This window comes from Heterocephalus glaber, unplaced genomic scaffold, assembly GCF_053883595.1.
Source record: "Heterocephalus glaber isolate CG9 unplaced genomic scaffold, H.glaber_assembly_v1.0 deba00001729, whole genome shotgun sequence".
Lineage (NCBI taxonomy): Eukaryota > Metazoa > Chordata > Mammalia > Rodentia > Bathyergidae > Heterocephalus > Heterocephalus glaber.
This window is the reverse complement of record NW_028258440.1, coordinates 2,313,671-2,339,087: the sequence shown is the minus strand read 5'-3', so window position 1 is coordinate 2,339,087 and position 25,417 is coordinate 2,313,671. Positions and strand designations below refer to the sequence as shown.

The 25,417-nt window shown below is 42.3% G+C and overlaps 1 protein-coding gene across 2 annotated transcripts in view; it reads right to left on the bottom strand.

The window, feature by feature from the left end:
* Positions 1-462: 462 nt before the first annotated feature.
* The window catches only part of Hs6st2 (heparan sulfate 6-O-sulfotransferase 2), a 308,229-nt gene continuing 283,274 nt past the window's right edge, over positions 463-25,417 (bottom strand). For both annotated transcript variants that reach the window (XM_004860077.4, XM_004860079.4), the window contains one exon: positions 463-3,526. In XM_004860077.4, the coding sequence (XP_004860134.1) occupies positions 2,653-3,526 (874 nt within the window). In that variant the 3' untranslated portion in view covers positions 463-2,652. The remainder of the gene's footprint in view (positions 3,527-25,417) is intronic.

Below are 25,417 nucleotides of genomic sequence, written 5' to 3'. Positions count from 1 at the left end.
GCACTCAAAGTCTCTTTGAAAGAAGCAAGTACAAACCAGCCCCATATATGGTCCTTATCTCAAGAGCTGGGAGAAATTTATACATTGAATAAAAGAGCAAATTTTGCTCAGGACTGTAAAAGCCAAACTGTTCATGCCTACCTTTAACCTCTACATTGAGGACAGAAGGGACAGACAGGAAATTAAGAATGCTGTTCTCCCATCCTAAATGTTCTTAGATATGAAAATATCTACTTTAATAACTTTTAAATTAAAGCATGTGAATATTTCATTTGTACAGCAAACCTTGTCTTTCGTGAACAATATACTTTTTACTCAAAACATGGACTTCCACAAGGAAACATCCCAAATTAAAGTCATTTTAATGGGGGGTTAGAAGGAGACTTGTCATTCCCATAACTGGTCTATGATGTCAGAATGTCTAGTGGCTACAAAGTTTGAAATCATGAAATGACTCATAGCCTGTAATTTAAACTTTATTTCATATTTATTGTTAAATTACACAAAATCAGTGAATGATTTGTAAAGTTACACCATTGGACAGATGTTTACAGTTGAAATGATGACAAAAATGTATATTTATAACACCCCCTATGTACAATAATCAGTATAGACAGAGAAAATGCACTTAATCTCTGCAAACCATGCACACCACAGCAATAACACAGATATTTTTTTTGTAACAAGTTTTTCCACTGGCTCAGACCTCATCCTGCTTTCCAACACTAGCGGTCAGTTTTAAGAGCAAACATTTTCAATTAAAACTAAACAAAATGAAATACCATAGTGATCTCTACAGAATATTTTAAAAACACAATGTACACAAAATAGTTTCACTCTAAAACACTTTGACTTCAAGGTGTGTGTGTGTGTGTGTGTGTGTGTGTTTAATTTCCTTCCAGTTTTTTAAATCTCAGAATTACCAGAACTGCAATACTATCAGACAAAACAAAAGCTAGAAATACTGATACAGGCTCAGAGTCAAGAAAATCCATTTTAAACTCAAATACCCAGCTACCTGCTCAGCTTGTGGCTATATTATTACTGATGAAACTAGATCATGTGTGTGGGCAGGTTATACAAGATATGACTTTATGGTCACAGTTCTAAGCATGTCTCTTCTCAAACATAAATGCCATTTCCTGTCACTTCGGTTGACTGGTGGCTGCAGGGGGGTGGGTAGTGTAAGTTCTTCTGAAAGTGTAGCAAAATCCATATACCATGGGAACTACCCAGAATCATGATGCCTGGCAGCCCAGGGAGCTCATACTTCTTTGACTTCGCTCAATTCATAATTGATACCACAAAAATATTTTTACATAGACTTACACCACCAAATTACTCTCCTCAAAGTATATGTTCCTGATACTTCACTGTAGAATACTCTTCATTTTTGCAAAGGGTTAACCCAAAGCATCAAGAAAGCTTTTGATATTACTGAATAACTCTGGCCGTTCTAGTACTTATTCTACCAGTTTTTTGCTCTTGTAATTGCCTACAAATCTGTCAACACACACACACAAAGAACTAGTGGGTCAGAAATAGCTAGCCAAACGGGAAACATTACAATAAAGATATACCAAAAGGAAATAACAGTTCACATTCAGGTTTGATTCTACCTGATCAAGAATAACTTCAGCAATATTTGTAGACACAATTATCCTGTTCAAGAGTTTCTTGATAGGGACCTCACTACACAAACATTGATAAGACAATTCTATAGAAAGAAAGTCCTGACTTTAATCCAGGATTATATATCACAATAAATTCAGCAACACACCATTTAGATAAAGATTTTACACATGGGTTCGTTTGGAATGAGCACAACTCGGAGAAGCCTTAAAGTGAATGAGAAGCAGTGCCAAAAAGATTCCAGAATTGTCGAAATTGCAATGCTCTGAACGCATCTGAAAACTAGATAGTAACATTGGTATTTCATTTGGAAAAAAATATGCTTTGTTTAGTGTGAGTTAGACCCTGTTTAAAACCTTTAAACAGTAGAAGGTAGAAAAAGTTTAAAATTTTAAAGATCTCTCAAATTACAAGATATGAGCCCTGTTCTACTTGAAAAGCAAATATTTTTACATAAAATCACCCATATTGAGGAGAGGAATTCTTTTCTGTCGGTAGTTTGGTAAGATGTATCATCAGTTAATAATGTATTTAAATGGATCCCTTGTTAAAAGCAGAAGAAAATGAAAGACTTTGTGTATCATTTGATGTTTACACTATGTTTAGCCAGGGGGAAAAACTTTGCTTCCAAGATTGGGTTTGAACAGTGTATCACACATCTTTTCAGACCACTTCTCAGCCATAAGCTAAATGGTCACATTCTATGTTTTCATCTTGTCTCCATTCCTAATTTAAAAACTTCTTAAAATATCTAAACAGCAATTTGAGTCTGGTTTGGCTTTCGGATTTCATAAATAGTCCAACCAAAAAAAGAAAAAGACAATTTAATTACATATTGAGATTTGTTTCACCCACGCACAGCATAACATTTCACTGAAAGGCAACTGTAAAGGCAACATCTAAACTTTTTTTAACTTCCAAAATTAAGGAAGCAGGATGTGTTGGGACATTTTTATCTCTTAAGATATGCCATGTTTTGGGTGGCGCTTTAGGAGAAGTGAACACAGGCCTCTCAGCCACTTAACGCCATTTCTCTACACTGCCTATGTAGTCATTGATGCCATTGCTGTTGTTGCTACCTTTCTGGTCCTGGCCTGGGTTCCGTTTCTGGTTGGACCGGTTCTCCTTCTGGCTCAAGTTCTGAGTCAGATTTGGAGTCAGATTCTGAGTCAGATTCTGATTTGCATTGAGATTTGGGTTCTGACTCTGATTCTGAGTCGGATTCTGACTCTGGCCCTGCCTCTGGCCCTGGAAATGGGTCTGAAGGAACCTTCCCCTCAGAAATTTGCGTTGCTCCAGACGCTTCCGCCTGGCCTCCTGATGCTCTTTCTGCCTCATAAACTGATACCTTTGCAAAAAGAGATCTTTTGCATAGCTGTACAGCTCCATATCCAGAAAATTAAGTCTCTCAATATGCTTTTGGACTTCCTCATTGATCTCTACACTAGAGGCTCTAGTGGTATTGTACTGGGTAAATGGCGAGATAAAGTTCATGTTGAAGGTCTTCTCAAACAGATACTGGGTCTTCCGCTGAAACTCAGTGAGGCCAAAGAAAGCCATATGCTTCAGGTTTGACTTGGCGCTTTCCAGGAGGACTTTGTTTCTCTGCTTTTCAGGCATGACAGAGAGGTTGTAGCAGCCGACTAGGGTCAGGTCGGAGAGCATGCGCACCTGGCGGTTGTTGGCCAGGTTATAGGGGCAGTCCATGAACTCTTTCAGGGGGCAGCCAGACCAGTCATCGCCAGTATAGCAGCTGGGCAGCTCCTTGGAGGTTGGGGGCCTTCCATCACACACGTGCAGGGATGCTTTCCAGGTCGCCCCTCTCTGGACATGCCTCCACTCACTCAAGTACCGGGACACTGGGTCTCGGAGGATGGTGATGTAGTGGAAGTTCCTACGGATAAAGCACAAGGACCAAGAGTCAGAGATGTGGGTGACAAAGTAGAGACAGGGAGGTGCATGACATATGTGATGTTCGCTGGCCAGTAAAGAAGGCAAAGGGGGAATGACAAGGATCTGGGGGCATTTGTCATGTAAATTGTACTGCAGTCCCCTCTCTAAATCCCGCAAGCTTGACCAGATAGCAAAGTCCTCCACCCAACTTGCTGACACTGTATCTAAAATAGGTAAACAAAAACCAGTTATCGACTCCAGACACTGGCCTTGTCAGTCTTCACTCCTATTTTCTCCTTGCCTTTTCTTCTCCCTCTCCAACCCATGGCAAAATCCTCTCAATGACGTCAGTGGCTCAGAAGGCAACCATATTATTTCACACTCTCCACCCTAAGACTCCATTAACTGAACGTGAAATGGAGACTCCATGAAAGCCTAAAATTTATTGATATGAAATGGCTAAATGATAAAGGAGCTCAGATTCTAATCTTTCTTGTTAAATATACACAAGCAGTTCCCAGTATCCATTCTAATCTGGAAATCTTATTAAAAAAACAAAATTGCATCGAAGGAGTGTCTGATATGATACTCTTGATTCTGGTTGTTGGCACAATATCACAGCTCATATGTTATGGAAACGGAATGTAGAGACAGGCAGAGCAACCCAAGGCTTCCAGAGATAAACATTGTGGTAGTCACAGACTGAAATAGACATGGTAGCTGCCAATGGCATATATGCAGACAACTACTTAGTGTCAACCTTTGCTCCCATGGCAATATTCTCAGGATAGGAAGGTTAAGTCTCTCCTAACTGGCTTCAAAATATCCCTTTTCTCTACCCACTGAAAGGACATATGGATGCCAGTAACTATAGGGGCTTTGCTGCATGCTTATCTTTCCTTTTGATCTGCAAACAGATAAAGTTCCTTGCTCAAATAGCAGACTAGCAAACATTCAAGCTACATGCTGGCATACTTGAACTCATACATAGCAAGTATATGCATATACCACACCCCAGACATTTCAAAGTGTACGATTGGGTTTATTCCATGAGAAAAAAGACCCTGTGGTTGTGCTTTTCATGAAATATGAATTTCTGCTCAGGTACAGAAAATGAAGGCTGAAGTCACTGAAGGACATATTGTGAAAGGAAAACAGCAATAAGCACTGAATGTTGCATTTAGCTTCTTAAAGGAAACCTGGGGGATGGCTTCAGTTTTTGTGAAGTTTATCTATCCCCATCTGAGGGGCTGGTGGATGGTTCTCTATATGCACATAGGGAGCCAGAAAGAACTTTCTTTGTCACCCAGCTTACTGAATGTCCCCTGTGGGACATTTCTTCCAATTCTTGGGTTTGCAACATATCAAGCCTCCTGTGTTCTATCCTCTATGCCTCTAGCCCATGCATGGCATTTCTTCTACCTGGCACAGGCTTCCATCTTTGACTGGAAAATTCTACTCATCCTTCCAGTCTCAGTCCAAGTCCCATCTCTCCTTTGAGAAAAATCCCTTCCGCCTGCTGATGTCATCATTTTTTTCCTCTGTTGCCATAGTGCTTCCATACTTAGTCTTCGCTAAAACACTTTCCATAGTAAGTTGCAATTACTTCTTTGCATTTCCACTTAAACTCTGTTTTCTAGAACAAGGGCTTCATCCTATATCTCTAGAGCCCTCTTCCCACCTATTCCAGTTTACACCTTTGCCTTCATACCTGGCACATGGCAGAATCTCAGAGACTCCTTTAACTGCTTATTTAATGAACTGTTCTGGGGAAGAGGAAGGAGAGAGCTGGGAACATGTGTCAACACATAAAAAAATCTCTGCGTGATACTCCAAGTGTGTTGCAGAAATAACAGGAAGGTGATATTTTTAAAAATACCCTTTACACATTTTTCTAGAATAAACAAACATTGGATACAGAGGAATCTGGGAGAAAGGATGAAGAGAGGGCCAAGAACGCCTTCATTTATCTCTGTACTTCTAGGTCTTGTCCTTTCCGGCATTACTAAAATTCATCTCTGTGAAGACTCCCTACTAAACAGTAGCAGCTTTTGTTCCCCTGTAGCTTTTACCAGTGATGATGGCTCGTGTATCCATGGACTCTCTCCTCCAACTCCTAATTTCTTATTCATTCATTCATTCATTATTCATTCATTAAATCATTTCGTACATATTTATCAAACATTTATTCTAGGCCTGAGGAAATAGTTTAGTGGCAATGAGTCTAATTAGTTGGGAAAGGAAATTTATTTAGTCCAGTGACACATTTGGATTAACCTTTTAACCAGCTTTTCCAGGCTTGCATTGTAATAGGAGGCTGTTGGGTGATTGAAAGTTCCATAATGGAGTCACCTTCATGCTTAGCTGATGGGCCTACTGCCCTAATTTGTTTTACTGGCTCAAGTCTACAGTGATATCTTCGGGTAAATCTTAGAGTACTACAGTGCAAGTCTGGGACTCTCCTAAAACTTCATCCTTGCCTTTCAGACCAGACAGATCCCAACTACTTGTTAGCATCAGAATCAATGTCTTGTAAGCATCAAGCTTACAAATATGTATTGGTATGGTCAGGCTCCATATTGAAGGTACTCAAGGTTTGATAAATATGTACTGAATAAATGAATGAATATCAAAAGTAGGAGGGCTGGGGATTTAGCTCAGTGGTTCTGTTGCCTGCCCCGCAAGAACAAAGTCCTCAGTTTGATCCCTGGTACCAAAAAAAAAAAGTAAGAGTGGAAGGAGGTAAACAACACAGGGAGACAGGCAGACACTGAGAGAGTCCCTAATGTTAGGGATGTATGATCCACTATACCTTCAACCTTAAGGCTGCCAAGTGGCCATAGAAGACAAGGAGAGCCCAATATGAACAGTCTCTGTTATACACACACATACACACACACACATGAATGCACTGCCCTGGTGATAACAGCTATCTAGACTAAGGTGACAATACTTCTGGAAATTCATGAGTTTTAACAGCCACTTTCTTCTAGGGAAAATAGTCTCAGAGGCCCAGTCTACCCCAACTGGGAGCCCTTGATGCTGCTGGAAAACATGATCCCCCGTGGGGAGGAGGAAGATGTGTGGAGGGGAAGGTGTCCAGTGTCCAGGGCCTTTGGAAATTTCACGGGAGTGTTAGGCAGGTAAGGATAACACCTTGAAGTTTTGTTGGCTATAGGACCCAGGCTGCTACTTACTCTGAAGGAAGAAGCCGGCAAGGAGATATCAGAGCAACACAGGATGTGAAAGCCCAATGTGACGGGAGCATAGCTGGATTCAAGGGCACCAGACACAGAAACGCAGGCAGCACTCTTCAGGGTCAGGCCAGGGTGGTGCAGTTTATGACATGCTGCCCCTCAGCACCTAATGTGTGAGACAGGCCTAAGCCATGGAAACCTAAGGGCAGTGGTGCAATGCAATGTGCAATGTTGTTCCAGCAACAATTGGAGCAAGTTCAGAGTGCGAGGAAAACCCCTCACATGGGTCTTTCACCTAGCCCTGGCCATAAAGATAGGGGAAGGCTTTAGGTAGCTTTGTTTTGAAGGCAAAAAGAGAGGAGAGTATGAGACAGAAGGAGCAGCATGAGCAAAGGAACCAAGGCACCAGCCAGCCCATTGTAAACATGGGAGAGAAGAGCGTTAAGGATCCCTTGGGGAACTGAAGAGGGACACATAATCAAGGGCCTGGTTGTGCAAGGCTTCAAAGGCCACATTAAAGAATTCATATACATGTGTCAAATTATCACACCATGCCCTATAAATATGTACAATTACGTAGCTTGTGTCAATTAAAATTGAAATTTAAAATTTATTAATCAGGCAAAAAAGGGGAGGCTTTTAAAGTGTTTTAGTCAGGAGAGCATCATGATGAGGAAAGGACATTATGTATGATGAGTGGAGTTGGAATTAGGAACATTAATTAAGAGGCTATTGCAGAACACAAGGAAAAAGAGGAGATGGGGCAGACTAGAGAAATGTTTAGGAGGTAGAATGAACCAGATTTGGTGACAAAATGCAAGGGCGAGGGAAAAGTCCAGGATGCTTCCAAGGTTTCTGGAGGAAGGTTTGTGGTACCTTTGGGCAGCCAAGTGGAAAGCCCAAGGGACTCTCAAAGAGCAGGCTGGGCCTAAGGTAAAGATAAGGCGTGGCCAGCAAAACCTGGTATTTCCAGACCACAAGGGCCTACTTAGGGATGTGTTTTTAACCCTACTTGTGGGACTTTGTATATCTGAAGACATCAATGTATCCCCAGGCTTCTCTTCTTTATGCTAACTATGGCTTTCAACTATTCTGTGGACTGCTTCAAGGTCCCTTTGCTTCCTGTTTTTTGGCTCCATAGATACCCATTTTCCTGGAACATGGCCCTCCAGGTATGATCAGACAAAAACAAGCAGGAACCGTCTATCATCTGCCCCATCTTGACACCATTCCTCTTCATGTGGCCTTGGATCCAATGGACCTCTTGGGCAGCCACACCACACCAGTGATGTCCAGTAAAGGAAACTGTTTCATTTCCTCATGTATATGGAATTCTGAAACCAAATCTACATTGTCCTGGACTGATGCAGGTTATTTGTGGCCTTGCTAATTTTTCCTTGTTAGAGGAAGTAGGAGCCTGTCGAAGTGCATTTGGATTCCGATTATATCCCCCAATATCTTCACCATACTTTCTTGATCTTGTTGGCAATTCCTGTATCCAGTCATTGATCAACACAGAATAAGATGCAGGCAAGAGCATGGTGCTTGCTAGAAATCTCCCTTCAGGTTGACATAAACCTGAAGGGTTCTGTGGAATGAACTGATTTAATTTTGAATGAGCAAGTCAAGTGAAAGCTCAGGAAAATCATACACAGGCTGTTTCAGTCAGTAGTAATCAGACAGGATTATCTTGTGACCAAACATGGCACCTCATTAGAGTAACTAGGTTTTACGTTTCAGAGTGGGGATCAGGTCTCTCCATCAGATACCTGGGTTAATTTAATGACCGATTCCTCAGTGAATCTGTGTAGCCATGGTGCCTATATGGGCACAAGACAGTGAAAGTTCTGCCACCTTCTACTGCAGAGCAGTTTTCCAGGTGGCCTTGAGTTGAGCCAGTGTTCTCTGCTTTCTTCCTGGCAGCTTTTAAGAATAATTGTAGAATGTGTCAGGAATGCAGTATCCAGGGAGAGGGAGGAGTTGCTTGATAGAGCCTGGGCCTTGGTCCTGTCCTTCAGGAATGTCAGAAGTGGGGAGGGAGTGTCTTAACATCTGGAGTTAGAGAGCAACTGCCCAGGAAAGCCTAGGCTTTATTTCTCTCTTCCCAGAGAAGCACAAGGTCCTTCAGAGTTTTGCCAGTGAGGCACATTGCCCAGGGCTGACATTCCCACACTGCGCAGGGCGTCCTCAGCTATGGTGCCGGTGGGGTCTGCAGAGCTGGGACTCTATGCCCCTCAGGCTCTTTCTTGAGTTTTAGGGGACCAGCTCACAACGGATAGCAGCCCGCTTTTCTCCCTTGCTGCCTATATGTAAACAATAAATTCTCTTCATGTACCTTGGGGCATATTGTCTCATGGGGCTCACACAAGTTGGTAACTAGCGCACAGAGAGCTTGCTTCACATCTACAAGTCCAGGCTAAGTCTTTGGAATGGCCTCTCTTTGTTCTTTACAGGTAACCCGGCAAACTATTTCAAAACTCTACTGAATGATCATCTCCTCCACAAAACCTTCCTCTACTTTCCTGGATGAAATAAACTGTCCCTTCTGTGCATCAAGCACCCTGGTATTCTCCTATTGTGAAGTTTATCCTAATATTTCCCGCACTGGGCTATGAGCTCTGGGAGGGTGGAGACCATGCATCCTTTATCAATGTAAGCTTCTCTTGACTTGGCTCCTTGTCTAACATAAAGTAAGGGATTAATCAAAGATTATTGACTGAATGCAGTACAGAGAGTTTAGGATGGGCAATAGAAAAATGCATATCTTATTCTTTGAAAAGAAAAAGCCACTAGATGTCACTATAAAATAACAGATGTACTATTTTATTCCTGTAATGGAACATTTTATGAAGATCCAGTTATTTTTTAGCTCCTGTACCTTTTTGTGCAGCAGCCCAGTTTGTAAGAAGGCTCAAAAGTTTAAAAGTATTAAAAAAGTAAGTAAATGGATAAATACGAGAACCATATTTTTCATCCTTACTTTAACAGACTATTAGGAAATAAGTGCCTGAGGTCTAAATCACAGAATTCTAGGCTTGTCAGAGCAAGAAGAAATCTTTGAGACAGCAAATCATCCTTGCACACAGCACAAGGTCAAACCCAGCACTTTAGAGGTGAGGAAATTGTGGCCCAGAAGGAGAGGGAAAGATTTACCAACAAGTCGCAAGTTACCAATAGCCCTTGAGAATTAATCTAACTTCAAGGAGTATTTTTGGGCTGAAGGTGTGTATTTTTTGTAGACCCTGTTTTCGTGTCCATTAATTACTTAGGATGACACATCCAACCAGGCAGAAAAGAATTCACTGACTTTCAGAAAGAGAAAACATTTGGCTGCCAAGAGAGGGCACTTCCTCATAGCAACTGCATAGCAGGAGTTGGGGGCACTGTGTGCCTGGCGTTTCCACACTAATTCCCAACAATCTTATGAACCATATATTATTTCCATTATGCGGATGAAGAAACTGAGATGCAAAGGGAGATGGTCTAACACAGGGTCACGTCTCAAGTTAAAGTAAGGGTGTTTGAATTGGAATCTAGTTTTCCCTAAATCCAGAGACTCTATTCTTTCCATCAAAGTCTGGGACACGAACCCAGGACTTCTGGCTATAAGAAGAAATGAAAGCAATGATTTCGAAGTGTGGCCCCAGAACCAGCAGCACCGACATCATGGAGGAAATTGTTAGAAATGTGCATGCCTGGGTCCACCTACCGAACCAGAAACTCAGGCACTAGGGGGCTTGGCACTCTGTTTTAGCCAACCCTGTTAAAAATGGTGATGTGCAAGTGCACAGACATGTGCAAACACGTGTGTGTACACACACAGACACATGAGTTTGAGAACCATTATATAGGCATGTGGCTTCAGAAATCAGAAGCCTCTCAGAGATCCTAGAGGCACCCAAACCAAGTGAGCCCGAAGAGCAGCCCAAGCTCCTCCTTGTATTCCTAGGAGAAACCCTGGGGATGCCCTTTCTGGTTAGGGTAAGTCCAGGGAACCTAGCCTGAACAAAGTTCTGAGGATCATGCTGTAAATATTTACTTTCCTTTGAGGCCACTGGTTCACAAAAGGCCATGATACGGTTTTCCCTCCACTACTCAAAGGGGAAATAAATATCAAAACCATTTTTTTGATGGAAGAAGGCCAGCAGACTCAACAGCGGTTAAGGTAACAGGAGTGATCAATAAAAAGTTAATTTAAGAAAGGAAACAAATTCCTAACCCAAATCAATAGGAGTAAACATTTTATTATATCTGTAGCTTAGTTTGTATGTTTTTTAAAGTTCAGCCTTTACACATACATCTTGTTCTTGGAGTAATGATGAGCAGTAGAAAAATAAGAACTGTGGTTGGTGGTCCTAAGAAAACTCTGCAGATAGTGGGGGTTATGTATGATGTCAAGTCATTATTGCTAAAGGTTTGGTTTCTGCCCTCAGCTAATAATGTCTAAAACAACTGTACAGATCTTCCTGTTGCATGTAAATAATTCAACCAAAACAAGGAGGATGGCTTTCTGATCAAACAACATTAATATGCAAGCACAGATTAAATAAAAGCATAGCCAACCGAATCAAAGGCAAATATGCCTTTAATGGAACTGGATCCCTCCAGCCCTGGAGCTGCTTTTTTAACCGATTTTCTTGTGGGACTCATATAATGGCAGTCCCCAAAGAGAAGTTCCATGTTGTGATCAGCAGTGGTATCAGCTTCATAAAAGAAGTGGGGAGCTTCTTAAGGGGACTACCTTGAAGTGGATGGATACTCATTTAGACGTGTTGTTTTTAGTACATTTGACACAACAGTCTTGTGACTTAGTGCTCATTGCTTTAGTGAGAAGGGTGAGCGATCATCACACCTGTAGACAGGAGGCCCCACGGAACAGTGACAATCATGATTTCATTTGACTGTCTTAGCACTGGAAAGACCTAAATGATTTGGACACTGAACCTCTCTCCTTTACCTCTCCAAGTTCAAGGCCTGAGTTCATGACTCAGCCAGATTCCCTGGGAAGCTCAGGAGAGATGGGGATCAGGACTAATCCTCGGTAGCCCACTGATCTACAGGACAATCAAGACATTCACTGGACTCATACCACAGCGATATATGTGCACCCATGTTTATAGCAGCACAGTTTGTAAGAGCTAAAACTTGGAAACAGCCCAAATGCCCATCAACTGGAGACTGGATAAAGAAGATGTGGTTTTTCTATAAAATGGAGTACTACTCAGCCATAAAGAACAAGAAACTAGAGACATTTATAGCTAAATGGATGCATATTGAGGCCATCCTCTTAAGTGAAATAAATAGGACACACATGTATAAATACCGAATAGTTTCTCTAGTGTGAGAAACTGAGAGTGTAAATAAGGATTAAAAGGATTAATAATGAATAATTGATACTTTGAAATAGGAAAAGGTCCAAAGGGGTAGGGGTGGTGAGAGGAGATGGGGAAAGGAGAGAAGGGAAAGGAAAAATTATGAGAAAAGAAAAAAAAATGGAAATGAGGTCTACGTAAATAGGGAAGGGTTGAGGGGTAAAGGGCACACAGGTAATGGGGAAAAAATAAGAACGAAGATACATTATGTACAGGTACAAGCACCCAATGATAAATGTAAACATATTGTATACCTAAAATGTACCAATAAAAGAATTTAAGCAAAAAAAAAAGAAGACTTTCACTCATTTCCTCAAGGGACCGACATACCTCCTGTGGAAGGCAAAACTATTCCAAGCAGAGCACTTACTGGACTCAATAACTCCAAGAGGCTGAGGGCCTTACATTCACCAAACAAACTACTGTAATATGCTGCATATCTGTCAAATATGGGACACATATACAATGGTAGTTCCATAGATTATAATATAGTCTAGGTGTGCAGTAGGCTATACCGTGTAGGTTTGTGCAAGTACACTCTATGATGTTTGCTCAACATATCGCCTGGTGGCATGGATCTCAAAACATTTCCCAGCCTTTGAGTGATGTGGGACTGTATTTGGTTCTCCTTGCTAAGGTTTTCTGCCATTCTTTACACCTCATTCAAAGAACTTTTCTGTGTATATAAGGTGAACTTTTAATTTTTTTGCAGTACTGGGAATTGAATTCAGCACCTTCATACCAAGCTACATCCCCAGCATGTTTTAATTTTTTATTTTTTTAAATTTTGAGGCAGGGTTTCACTAAGTTGCTAAGTTGCCTAGACTGGACTCAAGACTTGCAATCCTCCTGCCTCAGCCTTCCAGAGTGCTGAGATCACAGGAAGTGTGCCACCATGCCCAGCCACAAAAGTAACATCTTAATAAATTATGTTTTCTTTCTCTCTGATTAGCTAACAGTTCACCTACCTGTGTCCTATGGGGACACTTAATGAAGCACAAACCGGCTTTCCTTGAACAAAAGGATTTTCTTGGTGCCATTCTTTTCTTTCTCTTATAAAGCAGGAAAATTATGTGATTATTTTTCTTCACGGAAAAAAAAATTTCTAATGCCTCTAAATTCAAATTCAAGGTGGAATTCTTCACATAAGCAGTCATGGTGATATTTACTTCTTTTTAAAAGAAATTGCTCTCCTACTTCCCAAAGCCCAGTAGTTTCCAAAGTACATAAATCTAAGGGCTTCTGCAAACAATGAAAAAGCTGGGTTCTTTAACAAGATGTGAAATTCCAAGCTTTATGACCCATAGTTACTAACCTTTACCTAGAATCTACTCACTAGCTTGGCATCATGAAAAGTTTTGCAGCTTACACTCACCTCCCCACATTTTTTGCATTCTGAAATTATTTTGTGAGTTTCGGATCATTAATACTCAGGGTGCTTTTGAGGTGGAAGGAACTTTTAGAGAAAACCCCCATTCCATATGTAGATGAGGTAGCCTGGACCCCATGAAGGGATATAGTTTGTCCAAGTCACATTCAGACCAGTTTTGTCACTGATTAACAAACTCGGGTTTCCTTACTTCCTGTCCAGAGACTCCTCCCTCCTGTGTGAAATCCCCTGTCAAGCTGCTATCCCCTGAGGGGGGCATCTAGAGCAGCCAGGGTTAGGGGTTTGCTGTCTTCATACTTCCAACACTGAAACACTGAAACAAGAGTAGGCTGGGGAGAAGGGGAGAGGAATGGTGAGCTCCAAACCCAAGGGGATAGGGGGAGGTCGGGATATGTTTAAGTGCCCCCACTGGCTTCCATGATTAATGTCTTGTTGTTCCCTTGATCTTTGGATGACCCCTGTTTCTCTGTCTCCCTGTCTCTGTCTGTCTGTCTGTCTCTCTCTCTCTCTCTCACATACACACATACACACACACACACACACACACACACACACATGCACACACAGTCTTGCTAATTTTCTAGGACTGGCCTTACACTTGAGGTCCTTCCATCTCTGCCTCTTGAGTAGCTGAGATTAGGGGTGTGTGCCACCACACCCAGCTTTCTAGTATCTCTTGACTTGGGAACCCATTGCTTCTGCCCCACCTTTTTATTGGGCTAGTACATCCACTATGAAAGACTCCGTGATCCAGGTCACCACTAGAAAGTAACAAAACTGGTACTTTTGTGACAGTCAATTAGGGAAAGGGCATGTGCAAGGAGAGGACATAGTGTCCTTGCAGCCCTGGAGGTGAGAGCCTTGGCCTTGGGTTGAAAACAACTGCTGAATGGATTCTTGATCAATGAATTAAATTTTTTTTTCTCCTGAGTATACCAATTTTATTTGCTTTGGTTACACAACCAGTAGTGGGATTACTGGATCATGTGTTCTATTTTTTCTTAATTCTTTTATTGGTACATTGTAGGTATACAACACAATTACATTTCTCATTGGGAATTGTACCTTTACATAGTGCATCTTGGTTCTTATTTTTTCCCCATTCCTAGCCCTCCCTTCACCCCCTCCACGCTTCCCTATTTACAAAGACTTTATTTCCATCTTTTCCATTTCTCATCATTTTTTCCTTTCCCTTCTTTCCTTTCCCCTGCCCCTCTCACTACCCCTGCCCCTTTGGACCTTTTCTTCCTATTTTACATTATCGATTATTCATTCTAATAATTGGTACATTTTAGATATACAATATAATGACATTCATCACTGGAAATTTGCACCTTTACATAGTCTCTCTTGGTTCTTATTTTCACCCTTGCCCAGCCCTCCCTTCAACCCCTCCATTCCTCCCTATTTACAAAGATTTTCTTCCTATTTTTCCATTTTCTCATATTAATCCCATTCCCTTCTATCCTTTCCCCTAGCCCTCCCACTTCCTTCCCCTTTGCCACTTTTCTTCCTATTTCACATTACCTATTAATGGGCATCTGAAATGAACAGACATTTCTCAGACAAAGAAGTAAAAGCAGCAAAGAAACATATGAAAAAATGTTCAACATCACTGGTCATTTGAGAGATGCAAATGAAAACAGCACTGAGATTCCACCTCACTCCAGAAAGAATGGCTGCTATCATGAAATCAACCAATAACAAATGCTGGCGGGGCTGTGGGGAAAGAGGAACCCTGCTCCATGGCTGGTGGGAGTGTAGCCTGGTGCAATCACTGTGGAAATCAGTATGGAGATACCTCAAAGAACTAGGACTGGAAGTCCCATTTGACCCCGCTATTCCACTGCTGGGGATCTTCCCCAAAGAATTAAAAGAATCATACCACAGTGATATATGTGCACCCATGTTCATAGCGGCACAGTTTGTAATAGCTAAAACTTGGAAACAGCCCAAATGCCCATCAACTGGAGACTGGATAAAGAAAATGTGGGTTTTTTATAAAATGGAGTACTACTCAGCCCTAAATAATGAGAAATTAGAGACATTTATAGCTAAATGGATGCACATTGAGGCGATACTCTTAAGTGAAATAAATAGGACACACATGTGTAAATACCGAATAGTTTCTCTGGTGTGAGAAACTGAAAGTGTAAACAAGGGTTAAAATGATTAAAATAAATAATTGATAATTTGAAATAGGAAAAAAGGTCCGAAGACGAAGGGGTGAAGGGAGAGGAAGGGGAAAGAGGGAAAGGAAAAACTATGAGAAAAGAAAAAAAAATGGATATGAAATCTATAGGGAAGGGTGGAGGGGGTGAAGGGCGCACAGGTAATGGGGAAAAAAATAAGAACCAAGATACATCATGTACAGGTACAAGCACCCAATGATAAATGTAAATGAATTGGATACCTAAAATGCACCAATAAAATGTACCAATAAAATTAATTTAAAAATAAAAAAAAATAAGTGCTAGTCACTTCGTTGGAGGCATTGTGCATGTAATGAAGAGGGCGTGGGTTCTAGAGCTGCACTGTCCAGCATGGCGGCCACCAGCCATGCATAGCTAGTGAGCGCTTGAAATGTGGCTGGTCCCAACTGAGAAGTGCTTTTTTTGGGCATACTTTTGCTCTACATGATATTTATATTTGTTGAGAAATTGGTACATATATACCATACCTTAATTATTTTCAATCCTTTCCCACCCTCCCCCCTCTGAGAAGCACTTTAAGTGCTTTTAAGCATACTAAGATTTCCAAGATATGGAGATAAAATAGTTAATTAATTAATTAATCATTATCATTAATTAATTATTTGTACTGATTATTTGGTAAAATGATAGCATTTGGTGTATACTGGTTCAATGAAATATCATTTAAATTAAGCAGCAGGAGATTAAAATTACCTATGTGACTTGCTTTGTATCTCTGTTGGACAATGCTCTTCTAGAGCCAGGATGCCTGGGTTCAAATTCCAGCTCTGGTTGTTACTAGCTGTGTCGTATTAGACAAATAACTTCACCTCTCTGTGTTTTTGCTTTTCCTATTTAGAATGTGGAAAATATCAGGGATCTTTAGAAAGACAAAAAGAGGTGCTATATAAGAGGTTCTTAGAAACATGCCTGGAGCATAGCACTCAAAAAATATTAGTTACCATTACTGCCATTATTGTAGCACAGATAAGGATATTCAGCAAGAGGGTGTTATTCAACCTTGCTAAAATCACAGAGCTGAGTAGGGACCGTCAGCAGGTCTGTTTGACTCCTGAGCCCAAACTCTTGCCCCTGCCCTAGTGGATGCCCAATGTGGTATTTGTAGTTGCATTGCCAGATGTGCTAGTGTCACTGGCTTATGTGCCCTCACTCACTGGTTACCCACTCTCACTTGAGCATGCGTACAACCTCAGGAGCCCCAGGCCAGGAGCAAGACTGGCCTGGTGGGAACAGTAAATATGAAGTAGGAGGTAGCTGGATAGGCCAGGATGTGGAATAAGGGTCCAACCCCATAGGTTCTGAGAGCCTCTTACAGGCCTTACCAATGGGATTTGAGCATTTCAGAGACACAGGGCCTAGCAGTAGGGGTACAGCTGGCAGCCATCTTGGCCCAAGCTTCCTATTCCACAGATGTGGAAACCAGATAGGCCATTCCGTGCCATCTCCAGACTGTGTGAAGCACAGAGATGCATGGAATCATTTCTTTAGGGACCTTCACAGAGAAAAGAAATCAAGTAACAGGGCTTTTTCACATGGTAGGCACTCAATAAACATTATTTGAGGCAATTTTGAGCCTGCTGTGCATGCCCTGTCTGGGAAGCAAGCACCTCAAGTGTGCTGTGAAGAAATCATTAGAGGAAATCTAGTCAGGAAATGGCTGCTCTCAGCATTGTGCTATTTTCTAGAACAGCACAAAGAAAAGTTTCCCCCTAAATGAAGGCGGCCCTTCTTGAGCCCTAGGTTGATTTTAATAAGCTCTAATATTGTTTTAAGGTGCTGAGAGAAATAAGTGCAAACCCAGGCTTTGTGGGGGAAGCAGACCTCCGTAACCATTTAAGCTGTAAAGAATCAGAGCCATTCAGAATTTTAGGGGCTGGTGGGGTCATGGCTCCTTTCCCCTGGGAGGGGTTTTCTTCAGATATCCTGGCTGCAAAAGGCATAATTACTGAATAACATGGCTGTGCTCCATGTGTGTGGAAATAAGCATTATATACGGTAACAGCCACAGCCTTGTTCCTTTACAATGGTAATACTGGGAGTAAGAAACAACTCATTAATCTGCCACCAAACCTCCCTACCTAAAGAATATGATGCCAGCCTGGTGTGAGTACAGGAGGGGGCACTGAACCCACAGAGATCTTGTTTGAGCAGAAGGAACAACTTGGAAGGTTATGTTGATGTAGAAAAGCCTGCAAGAGTTCCATGAGTTGTGTGCATCAGAGGCTTAATTTTCATGATGTAGATAAAGGAAGGTGCATTTCCTTTTTAAGGCAAAAGAAGAGCTCCCCTGGCCTGTGGTAAAGCCCTGGGGAGCCAGGGGTTAGTGACTTCATCGCCCTTCTCCACTCTCAACAATTTAACATCACACTTGTAATGTCCCCAATCCTAGAGCAAAAGCATTTCTATACCTATCCAAAATGTGACATAATGGGAAAACTTAAAGTATTTCCAAGTCTGATAATTATGCACATTGTAAAATGTAAGTTATACTGTAGTTCCATTTTCTTTCATTAGATCATAAATAACCCACAATTTGTGACAGAATATGAAATTTTTCTTTTAAAAAATAGCACTTTACAAGCTCTATCTTGTACTAAATGGGACTTTATTTCATGGAAAAGGTGTAGGGCCATTTTATTTGTGATAATGGGGAAACAATTCACTGAAGAGGGAGCCCAAGAGTGTTCCACACCCTGTGTACACAACGGCACTCTAGGTTGCTCTCTGGTCCAGCCAGTGCCATGTAGTACATATGTAAGCTGGTCACATGATTAAAGGCAGGTCCCTGAGAGAAGGGGACTGATAGGAGCCACCCATCCTCTACATTTTGTCCAGAGGTTTGGCAAACTGACAATCACTTTACCAATGTGAACACCAAAGCTCAGATATGAAGGATAGAGACATATCCAGGGTCACACAACCAATTTATAGCCGAGCTAGATTCCCAAGAGCCAAGATCCCAAACCACGTCTCTGACTCTTTGCTCAGATTTTTGAACATCATGCTCAAGATGACTGATGCACAGGAATCAGCTTTTAGGAAACGGTATCCCCTTCTCCACTGTGAGATTAGAAACTTATACAGGAAGACTCAAGGTCAAGTCTCACACTTAGAGATGTATCTGACCTTGGCCTCCCAACTCAAGGCAAATTCTGGAAGGGAGCACCAACCTTGACCTTTTACATTAACCACGAACTCCGAAGATGTGCCAATGGGAAGTCATGTTCATGTACGTGATGGATAACCCACCTACAGGGCTTCCCTTCCTGATTTGGCCTTTCTCCCAGGAACTGAAGTTCATTCACACAGACAGTGACCCACAGGAAGGTGGATTTACGGTCACAGATGATTACTCTAGATGACATTCCCCTTCCCACAACGGTTTTATTGAAAGGCTAGTAAAGAAAATCCATGGATATCAGATCCTAGGAAAAGGAAGGAGAGGAGGGAGGGAGAAGGGAAGGGAAGGAGAAACAGGAAGAAAGGTGGGGGAAAGGAGGCAGGTGGGGAGGTTAGTAACAATCAGAAGTCTCTTCTATCTTCAGTCCTTCATCAGCCCTGTAAAGTGTATAGGGCAAGGTATAGCACTCCCATTTTACAGATGAGGAAGCAAAGCCTCAAACAAGGACACCTAACTACTAGGACCAGAAGCCACACCTTCTACCTCCTCATTCAGTGTTTTCTCACTACTGTCAGTTGCACGGTGTCTTACTTTTCTCATTGCTGAGACAAAATATCTGACACCCAAAGTTAAAGGAGGAAAGGTTTATTTAGCTCACAGTTTCAGTCCATAGTCAGCTAGCTCCAAGGCAGGCTGGCATGGCAAAGGGGCATCACAGAGGAGAAACGGTCCATGGCGGACAGTAAGCAAAATGCATCAAGACACAAGCAAGTGACAAACAACAAGCCTGGACCACAGCTCTTTCTGCCCCGTATATCTTGCCCAGGCTACCTGTCCTTGGGGTCACTTCCAAAAAGCTCTACCTATGACTGTATGAGGCTTTGAAGGGACATCTAGATACAAGCCACAACACAAGTAAGCACCAAATGGATGTCTCAACGGTCTCAAGAGTCTCTTGCTAACCAGGCTGTATGTTCTTTAAGAGCCTTAAGAGCCAAACTATGTGGCATCTTTCCCATCTCTCAGCACAGAGCCCAGAACTTTATGGGAGCCCAAACTGGCAGAGCAACTGATGAAACATCTACCATAGGTCTTAAAATTGCCCAGAATGCTCCTTCTTGCCCTCTTTTACCCCTCTGTATGTCAGTTTTTTCTCTCAACAATCAGAATGAAGGGCACTGTTCTCATGCCATGTAGGCTCCGACCTCCTAATATCACCTCTTCCTCTCTGGCTGCTGCAGCTGTTCAGGCCCCGGTGTTGGCATTTCTCCAGCCTGGGGAGACTTCTATACTTCAAACCTGGAAGAGTGAAGAAGGCCCTTCTTTCCCAGCCTATCCTCACTGATGCCTTTAGCTGCTGTTTCTTTCATCCTTTATGGTAGCCAGAACTCCTCCCTCTCCTACATTGTCCATCCCTTGTTCTATACCTCCCCCTGCCTTTCCCCACTGGCTCTCTGCTTAGGCTGCTCAAATCTAAAGAACCTGATTAGAAAGTTCCCTTTCACCCATGCACATAGCAGCACAAATGCAGATTTCCGCTTACAAGAGGCAGCCGGAAGGGGCAGTGTGGTGCCCTCTTCACTTAAGGTGGAATTTCAGGCAGCATCTGGGCAAGTACTACAGGCCTAGGAGCCCTTCTGAAATCATAGCCTGCAGGGAACTAGTGATGATACCCAGGCAAAAGGCTACTTCACCAGTCACAATCAGGAAGTCCATTTCATTCTACCCAAAAAAAAAGCAGCAAAGGAATTTAAGATGAGACTATTTGGTGACAGTTTTGATCAAACTTTTTTTTTTCCTTTTCAGAATCATGAATCAGTCATGAATATAGTAAGTTAAAACAGGACTTGATTTCCCTAGGGGTATTTTTGAAGTCCCATCGTTCCCTTATCCCACTTCCTTTTATTTAACATTCATGAGTCAAGGTGTTACTAGAAATGTTCGTGAGAAAAACACATTGACCTTCACCTTGTATGTGGTGGAAAGAATGTGTTGACAGTTGAAACACGGGCAGATACATTTTGGACAGGCTGGTGTTGCTGCACTTCAGGGTACCAGGTTCAGTTCAGTTGATAAGTGAGTCATCTTTGAGAGTCTTAATTGGAAATATTTCTAATTGCCAGTTCATTTTCAAGGATTAGAGAACTATTATTCTGAACTTTTCTGAAGCCAACACATCCTCTTTCTTCTCCTAAAATGTTCTCTGTGACAAAGAGCTTTTAACAAAGCACATTTGCTTTCTCTCCCATTAGATCCTCATGGCAAGCCTATAAAAGAGACAGGTCCAGCCCATTTCATAGACATAGAAATTAGTCCACAAAGAGGTGAAAGGTCAAATAGTTAGTAAGTGATCAAGTTACATATGTCTTAAACCCATGTCTAGACGTCCAGACTCATTTTGTGCCCCATGCCACTTTGCTTATTTTATTTGAGAATGAAAGGAATTTTGAATGACACAGTACAGAGATTTCTGCAACAAACTAACCAGACTTGCAACCAGAACTAGCTCTGCAGGGCATCATGACTTTAGGGGTGCTGGGAATCCCATCTCAGAATGGCCAGGAAGCCCAAATACAAAGTTACCCCTTTGATTGAGGGATCTATGTCTTGTGTGTGTGTGTGTGTGTATGTGTGTGCGTGTGTGTGTTGAAGAGAGAAATGGGGACAGGGAGTGGAGGATCATAAGCTATTAAAACTCATCAGATAAGGAAGGACTAAGTGATCTCTAAGATATCTATCCTATGGGTTTAATAATCAGATACTACATTGGGGCAGGGATGGAGTAAGGTAGAGAAAAGGGTGTACAAGGCATGAATAGAGATGTATATTGAGTTCTGAGGACAGAGAAGAAAGCCAAGAAGGAACATAGAGTACCTTAAAGGTGTACTCAGCTACCTTAGACTTGTACTACATCTGAGGACCTGTCAAAAATATCTAGTATAAAAAAAAAGAATATCTGGTATAAAAACACATGTGAGAACAAAGACATAAAGGGTAAAGCATAAGATTTTAACTGCATTTAAGCATAAGATTTTGCAGAGAAAATTAGTAGACTGGTTTTTAGTGGACTCATTCCTGATTAAGCTATTAGTTCGAACTCATATTCATTCCATCACTGTTCACATATGCTAAGAAACTGAACTGTAGCTCACAGTTCAGTTATCTTTGTTCACACTGCTGGCTTCAGGTGCAGCACTGCCTGCTCTACCTCTCTGTCCAAATAGTATGCAGGGAACTCAAGGGAATGAGTTCCAGGAACTCCTCAGGTACACAACCCCATGCATAGACTCAAGTCCTTTATACAACATGGTGTAGCATTTGCATAGAACCTACAACTATCCTCTTCTATACTTGGAAATCTTCTCTAGATTACTTGTAGTACAAATAAAAAATAGTTACACTGTGCTGAATAATGAAAAGAAAAAAACTCTACATGTTCTAGATCGTTTTTGTCCAAAGATTTTCTGACCTTGGCTGAATTCACCAATGTCGAGTCTATGGGTAGGGAACATTGATTTCCACTTCTTTGCTCCTGATGTCCATAGCTGAAGCAGCCACGCCTTTCTCTGAAGCTCCAGAAAGGGTTACCTGACTTCTCCTAGGGGACCCTGTTCATCTGACTTTGGAACTCCTGTCTGAGTCTTCTGTTCCTTTTAAGGTTGTGGACATCCGGAGAGAGGAGAGGTCCTCTTTCTGTCTCCTTTCCACTATTCTCAAGGTCCTTGCTGGCTCAGAATCTCATAGAAAGAATAATGCATAGATAAAAGCTTTGAAGCTAAGCGTCTCTGGAGTCAGAAAGTTCTGGAAGCAAGCCCCTGCTTGTGTGAACCTCTAAGTCTTGGTTTCCTCCTCTGCGAGCACACATTTCACCATCATGACTTTTTGATGGACTGACCCACCTAGACTGCTTGGCACAACGGTAAGACACCTGGTGCACATTCCACAATTCTTCACTAGTGATGCTATTTTGCTCTTAATGGAATGTGCCGTTCTCTAAGGCACCCTTTAGCAGTAACTATATAGAGCCATTAGACCAGAAGCAAAGGGAATCACATTTCTGGGACAGGGTTTGTTCAATGACCCGAGTCAAGATATATTTACAGTAACTTTCACCCCTCAAAATGCAGGAAAAGTCAGGAACTGGTTTCAACTTGCATTTGATATTTCTGCAGCCCACACACTGAATGCCACCGAAGCCTCCATTCCCCGAACAGCGGTTTGTAGGCATGGAATAGCAGCAGTTTTTCATTTTCCAGAGTCCACTCACCCTTCCAAGAATCTCAGTGCCTCATTGATTCATAATACAGTGCATAAAGATTTCATTTTTCCTGCCCACAGTGATACATTATGGAGGCAATCTGTTTTGCCACTGAAAAGTTTGCTTAGTAGAAAAATTCGGAGTTTTGACATTCAGGAAATTACAGTCATCTGTAAAACACGATTGATGTGCCAAGGCTAACATTTTCATTGCACTCGCGGAGCCAGAATAACTATGATAAAATATGTGTTACCCCACACACATTTCAGGATCCTTTAAGGAAACATTCGTTAGCTAGGAGCACCTCCACCAAGGGCTCCTGTGCTACCTCAGAGATGCCACGGAGCTGCTCCCCATTCATAAGTCTGCCTCCAGTGAGCAGACAGAGACCCGGCTTCTAACATCAAATGATGCTTCAACTCATCTTCCTTCCGGCTCAGTGCTGGTCTAAAGACGGCAGCTATTTTTCCCTCACTGCCAAGTTAACAGCATGAAAGGGAATCAAGAGAACTGAATTGTGTATTCCACTTCCATTTTGGAACTGCTTACCAGCCACAACCGGCGCAGGTATAGATTAGGCCCCACAAGAAGCCAAAGGTTTAGAAAAGTGAAATTAGATGGTTCTACATCCCTACCATTCAAATTTGTGCCGTGTGTGCGTGTGTGCGTGTGTGCGTGTGTGTGTTACTAGGAACTGAGCCCAGGCCTTTGCAATGGAGCTACATCCTCAGTCCTTTTTGTTTTATTTTCAGAAAGGGTCTAGCTAAGTTGCTGAGTTGCCCAAGCTGCGCTCCAAATTTCAATTCTCCTGCCTCAGCCTCCCAGAGCGTTGAGGTTACAGGTATGCACCACCAATGCCTGGCTTGTGCTCTATATTTTTATACCCAAGCATTTCTTTGTCTCTTTCTAGGTGCAATTTTTAATGTGAAATGATATCGGAAGCCTGGGGCCCTGGAACTGTCCAACATCTGATTTTGGAGTGATAAATGCAATCAACTTAGCTGAGGGGTGTGGCCTACGTCTACGACCTTATTAAGGGAGCTGTTTTTTGGGGTCAGGTTTGGCCAGGTAACAGGTATTGTTTCCTTGGTCCTTGTGCACAGGGACCCACAGGAAGTGCATATGCAAACTGTGTGAGTCCATGGCAGAAGACAAGTGCCAGTGCTCTTGACACTGGAAATGGCTCAGGGCGATCCCTATGCAGCTCTGGGTCAGCTTCTTGAGACACTGGGAAATGCATTCCCACAAATCATAGAAGTCTGACTCATGAATCAAGCCATCTGTAAAGGCCTCTGTTACAGTTTGTGTCTAGATGTCCTGCCAAACCCTCAGGCGCTCATAGGTGGGGCTGTGGGAAGGTGACTGGATCACGAGGGTGTGACACTCATCAGTGGATTAGTCCACTGATGGGTTTATAGCTAAATAGGATGTTGGAAGTGAAGCCTAATTGGAGGAGGTGGGTCACTGGGGCTGTGGGCTCAGTCTCTCTCCTTTCTTCCTCCCTTGATCTATCCCCTGACTGCCATGCCATGAGCTGCTTCTCCTCTGCCACATCCCTCTGCCATACCGCCCTGCCTTGCAGCCAGCCCACTATGGCCTGAAGCTTGTACAAACTGTGAGCCAAATAAACCTCTCCTCCTTTAAGTTGTGGGTGTCGAGTATTGTGTCCCAGCAATGAGAAAATAACTAAGACAGCCTCATAGAAGTCCTGCAGACACCTATAATCCATACCCCCAGTGCACACTAACATTTTACTATGTGATAAACACATTCCTAGGTGCTTAACACTCATTAATTCATTTAATTATCCCAAGCACACTATGAGGCAGCTACTAAGATTATCGTCCTCATTTTATGGATGAACAGGCTGAGGTACAGAGAAGTTGAGTAACTCTCCTCAGGTCACACAGCTGGCTTGTAAGAGGTAGAGCTGGGATTCGCATTCCCAACAGGGTGGCTGCAGAGCCAATGCTCATGATCTGCATTGCCTTGCTGAAAAGCAAATATGTAAAGCTTTCTTTTGTCAGAAATGCTACTTAGATTCTTTCTCGAGTGTCCCATCGCTGTGGGAGGAAGGCTCTCTTCTCTTTCTGAAGGTCTAGTGAAACTCCTTGCAGTTACCAATTTAGCTTTGTGTACTTCGCAGAGCAGTTGCGCAGAGGCCAGATGGGCAAGGCTAAAGCTAAAGGGTAAGGGGCTGGGGGAGATGGAGGTCAAAGACACAGTTAGGCAAAGACCACAGCTGCCCAAGAGTACTTGGACCCTCTAGCAGGTCAGTGAGAGCGAAAGTGATTTCTCCAGGGAGGGTTGAGGATCCCTTTGCCGCCCCCTCCCCTGCCAC